The 23,216-nt window shown below is 41.0% G+C and overlaps 1 protein-coding gene across 4 annotated transcripts in view; it reads left to right on the top strand.

The window, feature by feature from the left end:
• Nucleotides 1–23,216, top strand: part of ntm (neurotrimin) — a 433,502-nt gene that overhangs the window by 373,190 nt on the left and 37,096 nt on the right. For all 4 annotated transcript variants that reach the window (XM_024393760.2, XM_024393763.2, XM_024393762.2 and 1 more), the window contains one exon: nucleotides 17,699–17,824. In XM_024393760.2, the coding sequence (XP_024249528.1) occupies nucleotides 17,699–17,824 (126 nt within the window). The remainder of the gene's footprint in view (nucleotides 1–17,698; nucleotides 17,825–23,216) is intronic.

Genomic DNA, 23,216 nt, shown 5'->3' with positions numbered 1-23,216 from the left:
AAATGTAGGAGTGAGTTTATGCCAGACGCTATATGTGCTGATTGAAAGGCCCCAGGTCTAAGTGGTTTGGAACGGCAAGACTTACTGGAGGAACTTTAATGTATCTATTTATATTCTTTAAGTAGTTGCTGGTTGTGTGTGTTGAGGAGAAGAGGTCAAGGAGAAACGGAGCCAATTTGTCGTAATCCCCACACACAGAGCTCTGCCGAGTTTTCTGCCGAGCTCCACTGTCATCTGCATTTACAAGGGAAGACGAGAATGGCTCGAGGGAGGCTACGGAACTGCATGGCATGATGTCTGGTCTTTCTTCCCACAGTTGTTGTCCCCCCCACTTATGGTCCCTTCCCATCAATGCAGAGAGAAAACAAAAAGATAATAACACAAGGAATAAATACACAACGAGTAATGATAAATTGGCTATATACCCGGGGTACCAGTACCGAGTCGATCAAGCAGTTGGCGTACCAAGCTTGCATCCAGTCAAGATGCTCTCAATGGTGCACCTGTAGAACTTTTTGATTCCTGAGGGGGAAGAGGACTTGTTGTGTCCTCTTCATGACTGTGTTGGTGTGTTTGGACCATGATAGATCCTTAGTAGAGGTCGACCAATTAATCAGAATGGCTGATTTAATTAGGGACGATTTCAAGTTTTCATATAACAATCGGAAATCGGTATTTTGGGATTTTGCCTTTTTTTTTACACCTTTAATTTAATATTTATTTAACTAGGCAAGTCAGTTAAGAACACATTCTTATTTTCAATGACGGCCTAGGAACGGTGGGTTAACTGCCTCCTTCAGGGGCAGAACGACAGATTTTCACCTTGTCAGCTCGGGGGATCCAATCTTGCAACCTTAGAGTTAACAAGTCCAACGCAATAACGACCTGCCTCTTGTTGCAGGAGACTGCCTGTTATGCGAATGCAGTAAGCAAAGGTAAGTTGCTAGCTAGCATTAAACTTATCTCATAAAAAACAATCAATCATAGTCACTAGTTAACTACACATGGTTGATGATATTACTAGATATTATCTAGCGTGTCCTGCGTTGCATATAATCTGACTGAGCATACAAGTATCTAAGTATCTGACTGAGTGGTGGTAGGCAGAAGCAGGCGCGTAAACATTCATTCAAACAGCACTTTTGTGTGTTTTGCCAGCAGCTCTTCGGTGTGCGTCAAGCATTGCGCTGTTTATGACTTCAAGCCTATCAACTCCCGAGAGTTGAGGCTGGTGTAACCGAAGTGAAATGGCTAGCTAGTTAGCGCGCGCTAATAGCATTTTCAAACGTCACTCGCTCTGGGCCTTGGAGTGGTTGTTGTCGTTGTTTCGAGGGTGGCTGTTGTCGTTGTGTTCCTGGTTCGAGCCCAGGGAGGAGCGAGGAGAGGGACGGAAGTTATACTGTTACACTGGCAATACTAAAGTGCCTATAAGAACATCCAATAGTCAAAGGTTAATGAAATACAAATGGTATAGAGGGAAATAGTCCTATAATAACTACAACCTAAAACTTCTTACCTGGGAATATTGAAGACTCATGTTAAAAGGAACCACCAGCTTTCATATGTTCCCATGTTCTGAGCAAGAAACTTAAACTTTAGCTTTCTTACATGGCACAAATTGCACTTTTAGTTTCTTCTCCAACACTTTGTTTTTGCATTATTTAAACCAAATTGAACATGTTTCATTATTTATTTGTGGCTAAATTGATTTTATTGATGTATTATATTAAGTTAAAATAAGTGTTCATTTAGTATTGTTGTAATTGTCATTACAATTTTTTTTTTCTTCGGCCGATTAATCAGCATCGGCTTTTTTGGTCCCCAATAATTGGAATCGGCGTTGAAAAATCATAATCGGTCGACCTCTAATCCTTAGTGATGTGGACACTGAGGAACTTGAAGCTCTTGACCTGCTCCACTACAGCCCTGTTGACGTGAATGAGGGCATGCTCGTCCTTCATTTCCTGTAGTCCACGATCACCTCAGTCTTGCTGACGTTGAGGTAGAGGTAGTTGTCCTGACACCACAGTGCCAGGTCTCTGACCTCCCTCCTCCCTATAGGCTGTCTCATCATTGTCTGTGATCAGGCCTACCACCATTGTGTCGTTGGCAAACTTAATAAGAGTGTTGGAGTCGTGCACGGCCATACAGTCGTGAGTGAACAGGGAGTACTGGAGGGGACTAAGTACGCACCCCTAAGTGGCCCCCGTGTTGATGGTTAATGTGTCGGATTTGTTGTTGCCTATCCTCACGACCTGGGGGCGTCCCACCAGGAAGTCCAGGATCCAGAGCAGAGGGACTATGGTGGTCTGTTTATATAGGAATTTCAGACTGGGTAAAGGAGAGGTTGAAAATGTCAGTAAAGACACTTGCCAGCTGGTCAGCGCAAGCTTGGAGTACGCACCTTGGTAATCTATCTGACCTTGTAGCCTTGTGAATGTTAACCTGTTTAAAGGTCTTACTTGCATCAGCCACGGAGAGCGTGCTAACACAGTCATCTGGAACAACAGTTGCTCTGATGCATGGTTCAGTGTTGCTTGTCTCGACACGAGCATAGATGGCATTTAGCTCGTCTGGTAGGCTCGCGTCACTGGGAAGCTCGCAATTGGGTTTACCTTTTGTAATCTGTGATAGTTGGCAAGCCCCCTCTCACATCCAACGAGCGTTAGAGCCGGTGTAGTAGGCTTCGATCTTAGTCCTGTGTTGACGCTTTGCCTGTTTGATGGTTCGTTGGAGGTTGTAGCGGGATTTCTTAGTGTCCGGATTGGTGTCTCAAATGGAGGGCAGGGAGAGCTTTGTATGCGTCTCTGTGTGTGGAGTAAAGGTGGTTTAGAGTTTTTTCCGTCTCTAGTTGCACAGGTGAAATGCTGGTAGAAATTTGGTAAAATGGATTGAATTTTTCTGGAATTAAAATCACCGGACACTAGGAGTGCTGCCTCTGGATGAGCATTTTCTTGTTTGCCTATGGCCCTATACAGCTCGTTGGGTACGGTCTTAGTGCAAGCATCAGTTTGTGGTGGACAGCTATGAAAAAAGAGAATAGTCTACAGCTTATCATGAGGTATTCTAAACCAAGCACAACCTTGAGCCTTCCTTAACAATAGAGATCGTTCACTAGCTTTTGTTAACAGACTATCCCCCTTGAGCTTACCCAACACTACCATTCTGTCCTGCCTATACATAGAAAAAACAGCTAGAATATTATTCACGTTCTGGTTCAGTCCAGTTTTGAGAAACATGGATATTACAGTTCTTCAGGTCCCATTGATAGGATAGTCTCGAAGGGATCTCATCCAGTTTGTTCTCCAGTGATTGTAAATTTGCCAATAGAACAGAGGGTAGAGGAGAATTATTTACTCATCGCCATACTGCCCTACCAAGCAAAAAGGCAGTAACTGCTAATTTGGTCAAAAATTAGTTTGTCATTTTTGCTAAATTAAATACATTAAATTAAATACATTAAATACATGCTTAATCATGTGGACAAGTGTCCTGCCTCGTATTGTGTTTTGGAGAAAATGAGGGTCATGTTAGCAGTAACTGCATAAAGTTACTGTGAAAACAAGGTAAATAAAAACAGTTTCTCAGTTCCATGCTATGAGCAATTACAGCCTTTTTGCTTGGTAGGGCAGCATCGTTTCTGAAGGGTACCTGCATATCGACCTCGATATCGCCGTCTCTTTCTCTTCCGAGTGTCAGGTTTTGATCCCGGATAAGCAGTATGTCTTGTGCCACCAACTCATTGAAGTAGAAATCTTCATCCAAATCGAAGCTATTAAAAGGGTCATGTTGTTTCCAGACTTGGTACATTGGTACCCCACGAGAGAACAGTCTATGACTTGGGTTGCAATGTGGCCAACCTGTTGACAAACTTATTTCTAACAAGGTGTTTTATTGAGTGACTTCAAATATTACCTTACAGGGCCACAGCAGTAGATCACTCCCTTTGGTGAATAAGATGGACAATCAGCCATAATACCCAGATAAGCCTCATGTTTTGTCTGCTAGTCATGTTGATGTATAGTCTATACAAATAAATCCCTGAATGAACCTAGAAAATGTCTGTAAATCCCAAAAAATATATATATATTGAACCTGAGCTACTGTACCTGTGGGATCATGGGATATACCTTAAGCAGGTAAAATTGTAAGATCTTCATTACTTATCTTATGGGTCAGAGAACTGAAGAGGGAATGTTTGCAAAAGTAGCTAGCTCACTCAAAGGAATGACCCAGGCCTGTTTATGATAGAAGGCAAATTGTATCAGTGGAAATGAAGATGCAGCAAATATGCTGAGCTTGATTACCAAATGTGCATGTTAATCAATGCTTGGAGGAGGCCATCATTTGCATGTCAAATCATTTGACATTTCTACAAGATGCAAACATTGTTACCGCAGCTGTGGATCCAACATTAGAGAAGATGAATTCATTATAAGGGTGCTTATTTATTTACTGAGGAGCAAGAACATCTTGTCACATTGGGGAAAAATAACTAAATAAAATGGATTGCTTACGACTTAAGTAGCTGTATGTGAGATGTTACAGCGTTGGAACGATTGGTTTCACCTGAATGTGCACTGAAACAACCTTTTTTGTTTGCAATCACATTTAAGATACATGTAGTTATTATGGTGGATATCCTAGTTTTCTAATTGAGATTCACTGGTTTTAGTAACCTGGACTTGGAAATAATTGGGTTCAGTTATTTTTGTGTCATTTAAAAAAAAATGTCATTAAGCAGATGCTCTTATCCAGAGTGACTAACAATTAGTACATTCATCTTAAGATAGCTAGGTGAGGCAACAACACATCACAGTCGTATCAAGTACATTTTCCCTCAACAAAGTATTTATCAGCGAAGTCTGTGCTGGTGGGAAAGGAGAAATGCCTTTATTTTTTTTTACGGGAAAGGGAGTGGTGGGGGGGGGTCTTGAGAGTTGATATTTAAGATACTCTTCAAAGAGGTATGGTTTCGGGACGTTTTTGTAATTTGGGCAGGGACTACGCTGTCCTGACTTTAGGGGGAAACTTGTTCCAACATTGGGGTGCCAAGACAGAGAAGAGCTTGGCCTGGCCTGAGTGGGAGCTGCCCTCCCATAGGGGTGGGAGGGCCAAGCAACCAGAGGTGGCGGAACAGAGTGCTCGGGTTGGGATGTAGGGTTTGAGCATATCCTGAAGGTAAGGAGGGGCAGTTCCCCTTGCTGCTCCGTAGGCAAGCACCAGGGTCTTAAAGATAATGCGAGCTTCGACTGGAAGCCAGAGAAGTCTGCGGAGGAGCAGGGTGACATGGGCGAAGTTAGGAAGGTTGAATATTTATCACAGGGCCTGGTTCAGGTAAGGCCTTAATTTAATAACAGATCACAATCCCACAGACCACACACACCACCAAACGTGCAGTCATAAAGGGGAGAATCTCCATCTTCTGTAATCTTCCAATGGTAAAGCAGCTGGGATTCTAGGTTTAAGAATATATAAGGGCCTTTGCAACCAGCCAGCAATGAAGCAAATAATTTTGATTCAGCATAGCAGCCTGTTGACTTAAGAATCCTTTGAAGCTCTGAAATCATCCTTCAAAAGTGAAGGGAAGGTACAGCTCTATTAAAAAGCAATTTAACATGCTTTACCTCATAAAGGTTGGAGAATTCCAATCTGGTGGTAACACATACACAGGCTGTGTCTCAATTGACAACCTATTCCCTACATAGTGCAACACTTTTGACCAGGGCTCAAAGGGCTCTGATCAAAATTAGTGCACTATGTAGGGAATAGATTGCCATTTGGGACTCACACACAGACCGATCTCTTTATTGGCCATGTGACAGACTGTGCAATATAAAAAGAAAGCCCCTCACAGTAAGCACTTTATTGGCTTTGAAAGGTATTTTTCTGCACTCGGCTGGTTATTCACATGCGTAGAAATATGGTTGGTAAAGATAGAAAAATCAATTGGATGACTACCGTTAAATAGGCCTATATTTTGAATGAGGCTTGAGGATGTTTTAGTGATTAACAAATGGGGACTTTATTTCTTTCTGTCTTTTTAATTTAAATTATTGAATGAATTCAAGATGCACGTCTTTAGCTAAATTTGTATGTAAGCTTCCCAAATATTAAGAGCTGCTTATGGTTGATTCATCGAAATAAGGAGATAATTATCATGAATGTTGACGCTCACTTACTATTTGAAGTAAACCATTGATAGAGCTACAGTGTATTCGGAAACCTGGGCTTTTCCCAACTTTTGTTACGTTAGTCTTATTCTAAAATGGATTAAATAAAAAATTGGGAAAGGTTTACCTACCAACAGGACAACGACCCTAAGCACACATCCAAGACAAAGCAGGAGTGGCTTAGGGATAAGTCTCTGAAATGTCCTTTTGGTCCAGCCACAGCCCGGACTTCAGCCCGATCGAACATCTCTGGAGAGACCTGAAAATAGCTGTGCACAACGCTCCTCATCCAACCTGACAGCACTTGAGAGTATCTGCAGACAAGAATGGGAGAAACTCTTCAATTACAGATGTGACAAGCTTGTTGCGTTATACACTCATACACAAGACTTGAGGCTGTAATCACTGCCAAAGGTGCTTCAACAAACTATTGAGTAAAGGGTCTGAATACATACTTAAATGTTATTATTTCTGTTTTTTATTTTTAATACATTTGCAAACATTTCTAAAAAACATTTTTTTCCTTTGTCATCATGGGGTATTGTGTGTAGATTGTGTAAAAAGTCAAGGGGTCGGAATACTTTCCGAATTCAGTGTATATTGTTTTTAACAATTATTTGCTAAATGGCTGCTGCTGGTAAAACCCCTCAGGTCATTATAACTGTAACACACAGAGGGGTAGATTATCACACAATGGAGGGGGTACAGTGAATACAAATATGAGATACATATTTTAGATATAGTCAAATTTAGGTTACACGGTTGTAGAGGGCAAGAGTCTGGGTTGTCTTTGTTACAGCAGCCTCCAGTTGTGTTCTCTGCTGGTGGACTTGATAATGTTGTAGAAATTCATACTGAGAGAGACTTTGTCATTTCTTCAAACAATCATCTTTATTTAATGAGGGATTGTTCTAAAAAAGAGCCTGGAAGAATTATCTCGGGTCACACAGACCACATCTTGTCTATAGAATGCCAGCTTTAGGTTTTTATCACAAAGTCATTGTCAGTTCAAGCTATCTCTAGCAAAAACCCATTTCCTTGTCCATATGCCCAGACTAACTGCAGGAAGCTAGAGTGGAAACCATCTCTTTACAGAAACACAGCATTTAACAGAACATATATGTCCTACTATTTGATAAGTATATAATCGTTAACTATTAATATCAAACAAATCAGGTAAATACAAACTTTTTTATCACAAAAACTCTCATATCTTCAGATGATGTGCCATTTCCTGCCTGGACAACACCCAAAGATTTTAGTTTTCCTTGTCTGACTGACAGGCAAAGTCTAGAAAATACCACTATTTGTATACAGTTGTCGTGACGTTGTATTAGTTAATGTGACGACTGTTGTTCATCGAATGATTCAAGTTTCTAATTGCGTGATTAACTGAATCAAGCAATTATTAACTCATTAACCTGGGGCACCATGGGAAAACTAGTTTTTATTGAGTTTCTATTTCACAAATTAACTCAAAGAATATCAGAATATCGATTTTACAACAGCCGCTGATTAACCAGTTGCCTCTACCAATCTCGTTCTGAACGTCGTATAGCCCGTGAATCTGCATGGACCCGGGTCTCACCAATGAGTTCGTACCACACCAATCTTAATTGAATATTTATTTACTAAAAAGCTAAAATGATGATAAAAGATACACATAGACAAAACACATTATAGGCTATTGATTAGAACTTAGTATAACGGGCCAACACACAATGGCGCGTGTTACCCAAAATGGGGATTTCAAAGAGAGAGAGAAAAAAGAAAGTACACGAGAAATATACATTTGGGTGAATGTCAGCTATGCTATTCTAACCCTAGCCTTGCCCCAAACTGTCGCTCTTATGGGTCAGAATATAATGATGTAATTACGTGGGGATGATCTCAGAGGATTCTCTGCATGGACTGTTCAGGCTGCTCGATGGCGCACTACTCCGGCGCACCTCTCTGATCGTCCTCCCGATGTCAGTGTCCTTTTGGCTTAGGAGTCTGTTCCCTCACCCTTTGCTCTGGAAGGGGTCTTCTGAGGACAGACAGCTCTGTAGCTCAGAGCTCACAGTATAGGAATGAAACACTTTAGATACCACAATTCAATGGGAGATGGAGGCTAGGTGGTTCGACTTGAATTCACCCGCTTAGACACAGCTACTCATCCGTAGCTTGGGTAGAAAAGGATTTCTTTGTCTTCAAACTTGCATTGCGTTCTGGGTTCGTTGACTTTTTAGACCTTGGCTGCAGCTTGGGTCACGTAGTCTTCCCTGTGAATTCTTTACTCACAGGTTTTATACGCTTGGGTCAGAAGTGGGCGTAACTGCCTTTAGGGCAATTCTCTGGGCGTACCTAGTTAATGAGGCAAGGTCTAGATTTTATTCAAATCCAATTTTAGACAACAAATTTAACATTTCATCGTCCCCAAAACATTCTCTTTGATTTGGATATTTTCCATACAGCGTACAATGTATAAACTTCAAACATATTCTCGGAAAACTCTTCACATTACAATGTTTTCGTAATAATGTCAGCTATTAACCTTTTAATAACAAAACAAAAATGACATACATTTTCATATTCCATCTATCGTCATGACCACCATTGTGGCTGATGGAAACCAATGTAACAAAATCCCTTTATTTCATGTTAATGTTCTGAGGCTGGTTCTCCATAGTAACAGGACAAAGGAATTTGTCTGTGGCCTGAGATTTACCAGGGGCGTGAGGGGTCATAAAACCCCCACATCTTCAGACCCCTAGATCTCTCCTCCTCTGTTGGGGTTGAGAGATAATCTGTAGGGTTGTGGTCTCCTGTAAGCAGACCTGATCAGGACAGTCATGACACGGTAGTATACCAATTTGACAGTATCAACTGGGTTTAGACTAAATACTGTGTTACTGGCAGAGGAGATGTCAATTCCATGTAGACTTTGGTCTGTTTGATATGAGGATTTCAGTTGAATATCAGTTTCTATTAAATATTAACACATTACCTGCACAGACTAGGATCTAGGATTAGAAATTGAATGCGGGCCTCCCGAGCCGCCTAGTAATCTTTGGCACGGCTTCGCACTGCTAGCTGTGCCACTAGAGATTCTGGGTTCGAGTCCAGGCTCTGTCGCAGCCGGCCTCGACTGGGAGACCATTGGGGCGGCGCACAATTGGCCCAGCATCGTCCAGGTTAGGGGAGGGTTTGGCCGGCAGGGATGTCCTTGTCCCATTGCGCACTAGCAACTCCTATGGCGGGTCGGGTGCAGTGCACGCTGACAAGGTCGCCAGGTGCACGGTGTTTCCTACGACACGTTGGTGCGGCTGGCTTCTGGGTTAATTGGGCATTGTGTCAAGAAGTAGTGCGGCTTAGTTGGGTTGTGTATCGGAGGACGCACGGCTCTCAACCTTCGCCTCTGCCGAGTCCGTACGGGAGTTGCAGTGATGAGACAAGACTGTAACTACCAATGGGATACCATGAAGTTAAAGAGAAAAAGGGGTACATTTTTTAATTAAAAAATTAATTGAATGGAGCCATGCCATGTTAAACAATAAGAGCAGTCAGATTAAGTTCAACAGTGACATGACTACTCACATTCCGTTCTTCAACTAAAGAATACCTACACCCCTAATTTGATTAACTACTACAGCACAAGTGAACCAAAACACAAGCTATGTTCGAATACCCATGCTAACATACTGCATACTACATACTTAATGAGTATATACTACATATTATTAGTGACCCGTTTCAGGAAACTAGGCGTATGTCATGGGTCACTACTTCACAGGAGAGCCGTTTGAACGTAAACATTTTATTTTTATCAAAATGTTTTTTGGGGGGCAGAAATGCCTACATGTGCCTTAATAACAAACCTGTATGGCATCTGTAAATACAAATACATTTGTTAAATTACGAGCCTAGTTGGTTAAAAAACATCAACCTTCCCGCTTGCCATGATTGGCTGAGATGATGAGTGGGCAGGACATGCCAAGAGATGTTTTTGGATTGGTCTGCCATATAGCATGCTTCTGTCTATTTGAGCTGTAGGGTAATCCTGTCTTTAAAAAATGTATCACGTAATTAAACTTAACAAAAGACTACAGTATGCAAGTATCCATTTCAATAGAACGTCACTGCAACAGCTGTTTCAGAGCACTCTCGTCTGAGTGTACCACAGCGCAGAAAAACTGATGAATTTACGAATGCTCAGTACCGGTTGAATATTGGCAGGTGTCAGTAAACGTTTGCAAAAAAGTGTCATTAAATTGTTGCCAGGAGCACAGTTATAGTCACTAATGCTCTGGGTAACATGAAAACAGCCTAATCAGCTCTGCTAGGGCGAGTAAAATAGTCAGAGTTTGGGTGGGGGCTAAAGTTTAAGATGATTCTTATGGCATGGGTTCACACTGACCGTGTGCAGTGTGACTTGACACAACAACGGCCCAAGCAAGTTGTACATACAAAACGGAAACGACACGTCTTATTTAATGGCAGGGGTTGCAGTCTGCCGTGAAGCATTCATTCATGTATACAGGTAAGAGTCTAGCTACAGTTTCAGATATTATTTGTTTTCATTGGAAGTTAAAGCTTACTGTTAGTTAGCTAGCTGACGTTAGATGGCTGGCTCGCTAGCTAACATTATGTTTATGATCTTTGTGTATTAATGTTATTTCACATTGATAGTTATAGACTAATGTTAGCTAACTAACTAACTTTAGCTAGCTATGACAATCGGTTTGACTTGCTAGTACTCTGGTTTGTTGTTTATCTAGCTAGCCACATGTCTAAACAAAAGACCCCATGTAAAAGCTTACTGTTAACTAGCTAGCTGACATTAGCTGGCTGGCTCACTAGCTAACATAACATTACTTCACACATATCAAATCAAATTGTATTTGTCACATACACATGGTTAGCAGATGTTAATGCGAGTGTAGTGAAATCATACACGTAATGTTAGCTAGTGAGCCAGCTAACTAACGTCAGCTAGCTAACAGTAAGCTTTTACTTAGGGTCTTTTGAAACGACATTCTGAGATAACATTTATGATCTGTGTGTAGTAATGTTCTCAGAATGTCGTTTCACATTGATAATTATAGCCTAATGTTAGCTAGCTAACTAGCTAACATTGAACCTATTTGGTTACCTTTAGCTAGCTATGACAATCGGTTTGTATTGAGAGTACTCTAAGGATTAGGATTATAGTTCATTGTTTAGCTAGCATGTCTTAACAAAAGACCACTTCGCCAGATGGTTACATGACCCATCAAGTTAGCCAGGTGTGTCTGACGGTGATTACGGCTATCTATTGTATAATAATGCCAAAATATTTGTATCCGGAATTTGTCTTTCAGCATCGGTAGAGCACGCCTGACTCTCCTCCACCAGTCATACAAGGAGAATGGTCTAATACCTCTCATCAAAAAGAGAGCTGGCCCAAGCAAGCACAGGTTACACCTGAAGCATGAGGACATGCAGTGAGTGGTGAACTTCATCAACAGCTATGCAGAGGATAAATGCAATAATATTACCAGGATGCCACCGAGGACGCAAACACTTTGGTGGAAAGCTGCTGCCATCCATGTGACAAAAGCAGCAGTGTGGCGTCTCTACAAGAAATCAATGACAACACTTAGTATATAAAGCAAAAACAACACGTTTGGATTATTTTATTGACCTCCAGCACTACTTTTATTGATCTCACATTATTTCTGTATTTTCCAGAGATACGTGTAGTCGGGCTGTGTTATTATTTTAACTTCTAGTTTCCAGTTGAGGGCTCCCGAGTGACGCAGCGGTCTAAGACACTGCATCTCAGTGCTAATGGCGTCACTACAGACATCCTGGTTCGAATCCAGGCTGTAGCACAACCGGCCATGATTGGGAGTCACGTAGGGAGGCGCACAATTGGCCCAGCATCGTCCGGGTTTGGCCTGTGTAGGACGTCATTTGTAAATAAGAATTTTTTCTTAATTGACTTGCCTAGTTAAATAAAATACAAATGTTTCTGTATGCAGTCCTGCTGCTTTGTAGGTAATTGAAACTTACCTTATAATGAAGCATTAAAAATGGTTTTATGTTACATTTTCTTTTCATTTTAATGTTCTTTTGTTGTTTGCAGGTGCACTATCCTTCTGCCCCTATGCAGCCAGGTCCTATATACTTTTTAACTCCTCGCAACAGCAGTGGCCAAAAACAAGAACAAGTTTGTGCTCTGGTATTGTGCCTGGTGGACCATGCACATGCTCCACCATGCACATGCTCCACCACAGTCTGGACCTTCACTTCCTGATCACAGGCCACACCAAGTTTGCCCCCGACTGACTGGTGCTTCGGCCTCATCAAGATGCGCCTCAGAAAGACGAGAGTGAACACTTTGTCTGAGATTGCTGGTGTTGTGAAGGACAGCACTGTAACAGGGATCAACATCCCACAGCTGGATGGACTGGAGGATGGTACGGTGCTGGTGGAAAGCTATGGCTGGCAACATCACCTGACTCTGTGCTTCAGGCCACTGCCACAGTTCAAGCAGTACCAGCACTTCAGGTGAATATCATTTTCATTGCATTGTATGAGGTTAATCTTGATGTTGTGCAAGGTTGTAATGTATTATTTTTTTTGTTATTTCCTGTTTTACAGCATCGATGCTCTGGAGCCTGGTGTTGTTGTCGGAGTGTTCGGACTCAGTTATCAGCACTATCTGCAGTGCCTCTATTCAAATGACTCTCTCCTAACCAGTGGCGATTTTAGCATGTAAATCTTGGTGGGGCAAAAAGTGGGATGCATGCCAGCAAAGCCACTACACATAAAAACATAGCTGATATGGCAGACTTGCTTAAACAAATGTGGTTTCTACTGACAAGTGAGATGTACAAACTATGGCATAAGCGGACCACAAGCGGATAAGAGGCAAACCGTCATTTTGAATTACGACGACGGACGTAGTCAATATAACCATTTGTTCAGCACTGTTGAAATGTACAGCGACAGAATTCAGAACATGGGCCGTTCTTAGTGTACTCCCTGTACACATCAGAACCGTAGGATAAATAAATGGGCCATATAAACAGACAATGAAAGCTCTTAGAATATTCAGGTTCTAGGTGAAAATAGACCAATTTATTAGAGTGAGACACATTGAACGCCGTTTGGGTATTTGCGTGTCAAAAAATATACACGTCATATAACACTGTTTGACGCGTTAAATAAGCTTTTAATTTGACAATTGTTACCTATCGCTCCACAAAACCCGAAAGGCCCTTGCAGAGCAAGAGGAACAACTACTTCAAGGTCTCAGAGTGAGTGACGTCAACGATTTGAAACGCTATTGGCGCGTACCCCGCTAACTAGCTAGCCATTTCACACTGGTTACACATTTTTATTTTTTTATTTCACCAGGTAGGCGACTTCATGACATGCACTTAGTATTACATTCTTAGCTACAGTATTTTTTATTTTTTTTACCTTTATTTTACTAGGCAAGTCAGTTAAGAACAAATTCTTATTTTCAATGATGGCCTAGGAACAGTGGGTTAACTACCTGTTCAGTGGCAGAACGACAGATTTTGTACCTTGTCAGCTCGGGGATTTGAACTTGCAACCTTTCGGTTACTAGTCCAATGCTCTAACCACTAGGCTACCCTGCCACCCCAGTATACATTTCTCCCTTGCATATTACATAATTCATGCAGCAGTGTACAATACATTTTTGGACTCACCTTGAGAAGGTGGCGCAGCAGTCCTTTGTTGGCAAATTTTGTCATCAAACTTTGTCATAAAAGTCAGGAATTCTCTGGAACTCGGGGTGGAAAAAACACAGCTAGTCCATTGAATAGCAGGCTAACGTTAGTGGTTTCTTTGCAACACTTGCAGTTAGCCACTGATTCCTTCCAAACGACTCATTGTTGAATTTGCGATTTCCAATTCGTTGTGTAATCTTTATGTACAATGGCTGATGAGCGCCGATACATTTTATATATAATTTCCCTTCATCATTTCTATTCATATGACAAGGATTAAAAAGGATTTGCCAGTAGATTGTTGACTTGATGACAACTGATGATGACCGCTAGCTCTTACTTTGAAAGTAAGATGTTGACATGATCAGTCCAATCCAAGTTACTGTAGATAGAACGTGATTTGATGTCATTTTATCTGTGGCCAATGACCTTGAGCCTTCTTGGATGGGCATTTCTATTATAACTATATTGCAGAACCCAAGGGGCAAACATTTTCGAGCCCTAATCTTAGATGACAGAAAACTGAGCCAATCAGGCGCAACGCTCTGTATTTTCTGCTGGCTAGCCCCACCACCACAGAAAGCACTGAGCTAGGCTGAAACACCTGCATTTTGGAGCTGCCTTACTCAAGAAAGCAAAAAAGAGACCATATTTGTATGCGGCTTCATTAACTCAATGATATTTTTGTTTTTAGCATTGTTTGCAAACTGATATGTAACACGTATTAATGCCAAAATAACAAGCAAAACAGGCAAGACCCCTCCCCCCCAAAAAATTATAATTCCTTTTTACCTAAAAGTGTGGTGCTCAAAACACCCACCTGACATGGATGATGGGTCGCCACTGCTCCTAACACACATGCCATTAGACCATCACTAGCACATTTGCCATCATTAGCACATTAGAGTCTGCTGCCTATATACTGTACATAGACTTCATCTCGGGTCACTTTAATAAATGGAACACTAGTCACTTTAACAATGTTTACATATTTTGCATTATTCATCTCGTATGTATATACTGTATTCTATTGTACTGTATCTTAGTCTATGCCGCTCTGACATTGCTCATCCATGTATTTATATATTCTTAATTCCATTCCTTTACTTTGATTTGTGTGTATTGGGTACATGTTGTGAAATTGTTAGATATTACTGCACTGTCGGAGCTAGAAACACAAGCATTTTGTTACACCCGCAATACCATCTGCTAAACACGTGTACGTGACCAATAAAATTTGATATGACACGTTGCTGCTTCTATTTTCTTTTTATCCTGCTGCTCAGCCATTTTACCCCTGATTGTATGCATATATCTACCTCATCTATCACTGATATTGTTCTTGTACACATGTATATTATATTTTATTGATATTGACACTTTCTGATATTGTTACTATGCAAGTAACCATTTAGCTGTACCCTTTACACCTTCTGTAGAGACCCATCCACGTGGCAAGATGTGTCTGGGGGTTATAGCATTTATTTCACATGACCCATCAATTTAGGCAAGTGTGTCTGGGTAAGCGTCATCTAATATTTATGAAATATGTTTATCTGGACTTTTTAATCTACTCACTGTTTAGCACATGACCTCACGTGAATCCTTAAAAAAATGGGTGGGGCTGGCTTAAGAGGGTGTGAACAATGCTGAATGGGTGTAGACAAAGGAGAGCTCTCCAGTAGGTGCAAAACTATTCAAAGACCATTTTCTCAAAAGTAAGTTTACAAGTTTATTACCTTTCAAAGCAGAATTACTTTCCCATTGTTCCTAAAAAAATGCAGTGTATTATATACCATTTTGTAGCTCTGAGTCTCTACTTTTATCCATTGTAAAAAACACAATTTCAAATATTACTACAGTACATAAGACTGATTTCAACTGTGGATGACCCTGTCCTTCATCCTCTCTGTGGGTATACAGCATGTGTTGGTGTGTGTCTAGGGGGAGGGGAGACTCAGTGAAAAGTCACCAACGCTTTAGACCTTCGTCTGGCTTGTTGACTAAAGCGGCAGGTCTCCAGGTGACATTTGACACACATTTAGTTCTCAAATTGCCATCAAATTCTCAATGGGGTTTCAGCATTTTAGGGAGTGGCACATGCTTACACAGTGTAGTCCATTCTATTCCCAGTGGCTCCCTAAATAATATTATTGTGTTACATGTATATTTGTGCTGACTGTTTCCTTTTCGTGTTCTGCAAGGGTTCCACAAAGACAAGGATTAGGCCTTGCACTGCACTCTTCTCAAATAGTGTTCAAAGGCAATCAATACATCAGCCACGAGGTGAATTGTCTCGTTTGCATTTTTCGGATACTGAACAGAAAACCAATTACACAAGGATCCTCTCGAAATTAATTCTTTTTTTTTTTACTTGTCTTTGTCTTCTTGGAAATAGAAATCCTTGAAAGTTAAAAAGGAAGAAAGAGACAGAGGAAACCAAACATGTCCGTTGATATCAAAACATGAGGACACCTCTCTTTGGTTTGGCAGACACTTGCTGGAGAGATGAAAAGCGTCACATGTGGGGGACATTCTATTTGGTAGTCTGACATGATACTTCCTCAAGGAAAGATGTGGAACATACTTGTGCCTTGGCCACACACAGTGCCTCATTTCAATGTAGCTTACAATATCATATATATATTTCCATGTCTTACTCAAATGCAGTTATGCCAGATGTACAGTATAAGGAAGTATGCCTAGTGGCAGTGAAAAGCACTGTATTGGATGATGTTCATGGCTAATTCGCTTATGATTTGCAGCTGGTGGCAGGTCCAGAGGGACAGAAGTGGAAGAAATTGTAAGGCTTGCTTAATTTCAGAACATACCTTCTAGTATAGCAGCTCGCTGCTCAACATGCTCCCTTTCACACTTTGACCGTTTTTAGGTTAAGGGTTTTTCCTGGTGCTTCTGCTTTTCGGAAAATCTTTTCATTTGAACGACTGGTTTCCGAGTCTTTATAGGTTGAATTTCAGTGCTTTTGAGTGGAGAGCAGGTGCAAAGTAAAAGCTGAGATATGTGTGTTCTTGTAAGACACTCCTGATAGTTGCTGGCTGTTTCTCGTTGCTTTGGATCTGCATTCAGCAACGATCAAGGCCATGCTTTTCGTATCTTCAGATCACAGCTGTGGTTTGCAGCAATGGTTTGCTGTGTCTGTGCCAAGTACTATTTTGTGTGTAAAAGCACATATTTATGATGGGTAGAAATTGCTTCATTAAACATAGTAGTATTTAGTGTACTTGATTCTTTCTTCTTACCCCTCAACTTGAGTAGGCCTGGTTCTAGCTTAACTTTTCTGACTGTAATGATGGTGAGCAGTCTACGATGGCCCTTAGTTGCACCCATGGCCCAAACAGCAAACTGAGGCCTATTTAATACACTATCTTCCTTCAAGTTGGAATAACTCCTGTGACACAGTAACATTTTGATTGAGGTTGTGGTTGAATAGCTCTGGCCTTTGTTCAGTCCACTGTACCAGCAGTGAATGCCTTTAAGGGTAAACAGTAATGTCAGGAAAGGTAATCTTTTTCTGTGCGTTCCTTCACTTTACAGAGGCTTGCTTATAGGTTATAGGAAATGCTCTGATGTAGTTATGTCAGCACTAGCTTGATATGAGATTCAAAGGAATGCGTTCCTTGCAACTGTCATATTTACAGTATTTTATATTTTCATAGTATTGTCATCTTTATCTTTAAATCCAAATTCTGAGTAACAAAGTTACTACAATACTTTTTGGTTAAAATGCTCAAACAGAAACAAATAGCAAACGAGTGTAATTTTCTCTGTGTTTTGCAGTGCCCCCCACAATCATCAACCTGTCGAAGGGCATCGTGGTCAACGAAGGCTCCAACGTCACGCTGATGTGCCAAGCCAGTGGCAAACCAGAACCCTCGTTTACCTGGAAACTCCTCTCTCCCTCAGGTAAGACACCAGTCTCTCTGTGCATTCAAATGGTCATCAATAAAATACAATAGTGTTTGTCCGTAGCTTATGCCTGCCCATACCATAACCCCACCACCACCATAGGAAACTCTGTTAACAACGTTCGCATCAGCAAACCGCTCGCCCACAGAACACCATACACGCTGTCTGTCTGCCATCTGCCCAGTACAGTTGAAACCAGGATTCATCCGCGAAGAGCACACTACTCCAGCGTGCCAGTGGCCATCGTAGGTGACCATTTGTAAACTGAAGTCGGTTTTTACCCGAACTGCAGTCACATAAAGACCCTGGTGTGGACAAGTAGCACGCAAATGAGCTTTCCTGAGATGGTTTCTGACAGTTTGTGCATAAATTATTTGGTTGTGCAAACCCACAGTTTCATCAGCTGTCCGGGTGGCTGGTCTCAGACAATCCCGCAGGTGAAGAAGCCGGATGTGGAGATCCTGGACTGGTGTGGTTACACGTGGTCTGTGGTTGTTGGAGGCCGGTTTGACGCATTGCCAAATTCTCTAAAACAATGTTGGAGGTGGCTTATGGTAGAGAAATAAACATTCAATTCTCTGGCAATGGCTCTTTTGGACATTTCTGCAGTCAGCATTTCAATTCCACGCTCACTCAAAATTTGAGATATCTGTAGTATTGTGTTGTGTGACAAAACTACACATTTTATAGTGGCCTTTCATTGTCACAAGCACAAGGTGCACCTGTGTAATGATCATGTTGTTTAATGCCATACCTGTCAGGTGGATGGATTATCTTGGCAATCTTGCTCAATAACAGGGATGTAAACAAATGTGTGTGCAAAATTTGAGAGAAATGAGCTTTATGTTCTATGGAAAATGTCTGGGATCTTTTATTATCTATCTTTCTCTAGCTCTATTTTTCTCACACTCTTTCTCTCATTCCCCAGCTCCCTCTCTCTCTCTCTCTCTCTCGCTCTCTCTTCCCCCCATTTTGTCACCATGACTTTAGGTAGCCCCAATGACACTTGGTGAACTGTATCCTTCTCCTTTCTAAGTAGCTCATTATCTGTCTACTACCTTTTCCCTAATCACCATTAACCACTAATGATATGTATGGAAATAAATTGCTGTCAATGCATTTGGGATAATTAATTAGGATAATTGGAAAGATGTAAATGTTTTGGAGGCGAGTGAGTGAGTGAGTGACTGAATACATTACAGTATGAGGCGTCATTGCAAAGACAAACGTGCCACAGTTGGGGATGTCTGAGTATATGTTTACCGAGTGGGTTTGGAGAACTGTGCTCACACATACCGCTATCTCATCAAGAGGAGGGGAAACCACATGTTTGTCTGCCTGTCTCCCTATCTATATTTCTATGCTTCACTTAATCAGGTAAGATGATGCTTGCATTTGTAATGCGCTACATTTCACGTGGAGACAATTGTGTGACAGTTTCCTCCCCTCTCTCTCTCCTTTTGTGTCGCTACAAGGATTGCGGAATTGAAATGTTAATACGACAAGGATGTGACTGGCCATGTATTTTAGGAGATAAGTGAGGAATTGCTTTGATGGGTCTCCATTTGCCACCCACAGCGGGTGTCTTCAGAGGAGCCATAATTGCAGCCCGGGTGGCTAAAAAAGAGCCACTGTCACTTGTTGCGCCAGTACCCCCTGAATACATTCAAGACATATGAACATTTACGCAATTACCGCCTCCTTCAGTGTCAGCATGTATAGAATGGAGAAAGTGCTGAAACAAGCCTTTAGTCTGTGTGTTTTGTCATTTGGTAGGTAGAGGTTGATGTGTATGCAGCCTATTAGAGGGGTGAGTATGGAGGTAAATATAGCTAATTTGAACCCTTTACGGCGGTTATCTCAGAGACACGTTTTATGTTTTGTATCTGTGGTTGTTGGGTGGAATTTTGAAAACATTTAGGTTTTTTGATTTGGCAACCCCGTTCCCATGAGTTCCACTGTATGCAGTAGCTACACTATATATACAAAAGTATGTGGACACCCCTTCAAATGAGTGGACTCGGATATATCAGCCACACCTGATGCTGACAGGTGTATAAAATTCAGCACACAGCCATGCAATCTCCATAGACAAACATTGGCAGTAGAGTGGCCTTACGGAAGACCTCAGTGACTTTCAACGTGGCACCATCATAGGATGCCACCTTTCCAACAAGTCAGTTTGTCAAATTTCTGCCCTGCTAGAGCTGCCCTGGTCATCTGTAAGTGTTGTTATTGTGAAGTGGAAAGGTTTAGGAGCAACAACGGCTCAGCAGCGAAGTGGTAGACCACACAAGCTCACAGAACAGGACCACCGAGTGCTGAAGTATGTTGCCATGTAAAAATCGTCTGTCCTCGGTTGCAACACTGAAAGCAACGTCCGCATAAGAACTGTTAGTCTGGAGGTTCATGAAATGGCTGAGCAACTGCACACAAGCCTAAGATCACCATGCACAATGCCAAGCATCGGCTGTAGTGGTGTAAAGCTTTCCGCCATTGGACTCTGGAAACGCGTTCTCTGGAGTGATGCATCACGTTTCACCATCTGGCAGTCTGACGGACGAATGTGGGTTTTGTGGATGCCAAGAGAACGCTACCTGCCCCAATGCATAATGCCAACTGTGAAGTTTGGTGGAGGCGGAATAATGGTCTGGGGTTGTTTTTCATGGTTTGGGCTAGGCCCCTTAGTTCCAGTGAAGTGAAATCTTAATTACATTTTAGACGCTTTGTGGCAACAGTTTGGGGAAGGCCCTTTCCTGTTCCAGCATGACAATACATCTGTACCCGTCAAAGAGAAACAGTGAGTGTTAGCTAGTGCCATTGATGAACACAATAAGAGAATGATAGTTAGTGCATTTGAGAATGCTTTAGGCATCTTAGCGTTTTTTAACTTCGTCACAAAGTAATGCATGTTCAACAACAAATTATTTATTTTAAATCAATTTTGATGATGCTATTCAAACTTGGCCAAGAGCAATCACAGACTTGATAATACATTTGTAATTTTTATAGGGTGCCTTTGCCATGGCCCAATGTTTCATTTCTTTATTGGGGAGAACAAAGAAGAACAGAATGCTTGCTCTTTCAAATTGGGCTTTCAAATGCACAATTTATGTTTCTGTGCATTCAAAAAAACTTTAAAAAAAATTCCTTTCAGGGCACAAGCAATTGCTCTTAACTTAATTTAAACAGTGGAGATGGGGCCTTTGGAGGTTTCTGCTTTGTTTCATATTGAAGCACAGAGACAACTGAATGCCAGATTTAACAAAATCACACATGCAATACACCAAATGAAAGCTACAGTTGTTGTTAATCCAGCCAGCGTGTCAGATTTCAAAAAGGGCTTTACGACGAAAGCAAACCATGCAATTATCTGATGATAGCACCCCACCAAACAAACACATGACATTCATATTTCAACCCGCCGGGCGTGACACAAAACTCAGAAATAACGATATAATTCATGCCTTACCTTTGAAGATCTTCTTTTGTTGGCACTCAATGTCCCATAAACATCATCACAAACGGTCCTTTTGTCAAATTTAAGACGGGTTAAACTGTGTTCAATACCAGACGAAAACAAAGTGCAGCGTGCTTTCAGGTCTCGCGCCTCTAACAAACAATACACTTCACTCGACCCTCGTTCTGAACTGCCCTACTTCTTCATTACACAAAGGAAAAACATCAACCAATTTCTAAAGACTGTTGACATCTAGTGGAAGCGATAGGAACTGCAAGCAAGTGCCTTAGATCCCTATAGAAAACCCATTGAAAAGAGAGTGAACTCAAATGTTTTTCCTGGGTGGTTTGTCCTCTGGGTTTTGCTTGCCAAATAAGTTACGTTATACTCACAGACATCATTCAAACAGTTTTAGAAACTTCAGAGTGTTCTCTATCAAAATCTACTAATAATATGCATAACCTAGCTTCTGGGCCTGAGTAGCAGGCAGTTTACTTTGGGCACGCTTTTCATCTGGATGTGAAAATACCGCCCCCTAGCCTTAAGAAGTTAAAAGTAGACGTCCTTTGCCTTGATGCACTCTTGGCATTCTCTCAACCAGCTTCATGAGGTAGTCACCTGGAATGCATTCAATAAACAGGTGTGCCCTGTTAAAAGTTAATTTGTGGAATTGCTTTCCTTGATGCATTTGAGCCAATCAGTTGTGTTGTGACAAGTTAAGGGTGGTATACAGAAGATAGCTCTATTTGGTAAAAGACCAAGTCTATATTATGGCTAGAACAGCTCAAATAAGCAAAGAGAAACGACATTACTTAAAGACATAAAGGTCAGTCAACCTGGAAAATGTCAAAAACTTTGAACGTTTCTTTAAGTGCAGTCACTAAAACCATCAAGCGCTATGATGAAACTGGCTCTCATGAGGACCACCACGGCAAAGGAAGACCCAGAGTTACCTCTGCTGCAGAGGATAAGTTAATTAGAGTTACCAGTCTCAGAATGCAGCCCTTCATGGTCAAATTGCTACAAAGAAACCACTACTAAAGGACAAGCAACACGAGCAATGGACATTTTGAACAGTGGAAAATCTGTCCTTTGGTCTGATGAGTTCCAATTTGAGATTGTTGGTTCCAACCGCCATGACTTTGTGAGACGCAGAGTAGGTGAACGGATAATCTCTGCATGTATGGTTCCCACTGTGAAGCATGGAGGAGGAGGTGTGAGGGTGCTTTGCTGGTGACACTGTGATTTATTTAGAATTCAAGGCAAACTTAACCAGCATGGCTACCACAGCATTCTTCAGCGATACGCCATCCCATCTGGTTTGCGGTTAGTGGGACTATCAATTGTTCTTCAACAGGACAATGACCCAACATACCTCCAGGCTGTATAAAGGCTATTTGAAAAAGGAGAGTGATGGAGTGCTGCATCAGATGACCTGGCCTCCACAATCACCCTAACTCAACCTAATTGAGATGGTTTGGGATGAGTTGGACCGCAGAGTGAAGGAAAAGCAGCCAACAAGTTCTCAGCATATGTGACAACTATATATATATATGTATGTATGTATGTATGTATGTATGTATGTATGTATGTGTATATGTATGTATGTGTATATGTATGTATGTATATATATGTATGTATGTATATATACATATATGTATATATATATATATTTATGTATGTATATATATATATATATATATATATATGTATATATATATATATATATATATATATATATATATATATATATTTATGTATGTATATATATATATATATATATATATATTTATGTATGTATATATATATATATATATATATATATATTTATGTATATATATATATATATATATATATATTTATGTATGTATATATATATATATATATATATATATATATATATATATATACATATATATATATATATAT

This window comes from Oncorhynchus tshawytscha, linkage group LG30, assembly GCF_018296145.1.
Source record: "Oncorhynchus tshawytscha isolate Ot180627B linkage group LG30, Otsh_v2.0, whole genome shotgun sequence".
Lineage (NCBI taxonomy): Eukaryota > Metazoa > Chordata > Actinopteri > Salmoniformes > Salmonidae > Oncorhynchus > Oncorhynchus tshawytscha.
The sequence above is the reverse complement of the archived record's forward strand: the minus strand, read 5'-3'. Positions and strand labels throughout refer to the sequence as shown.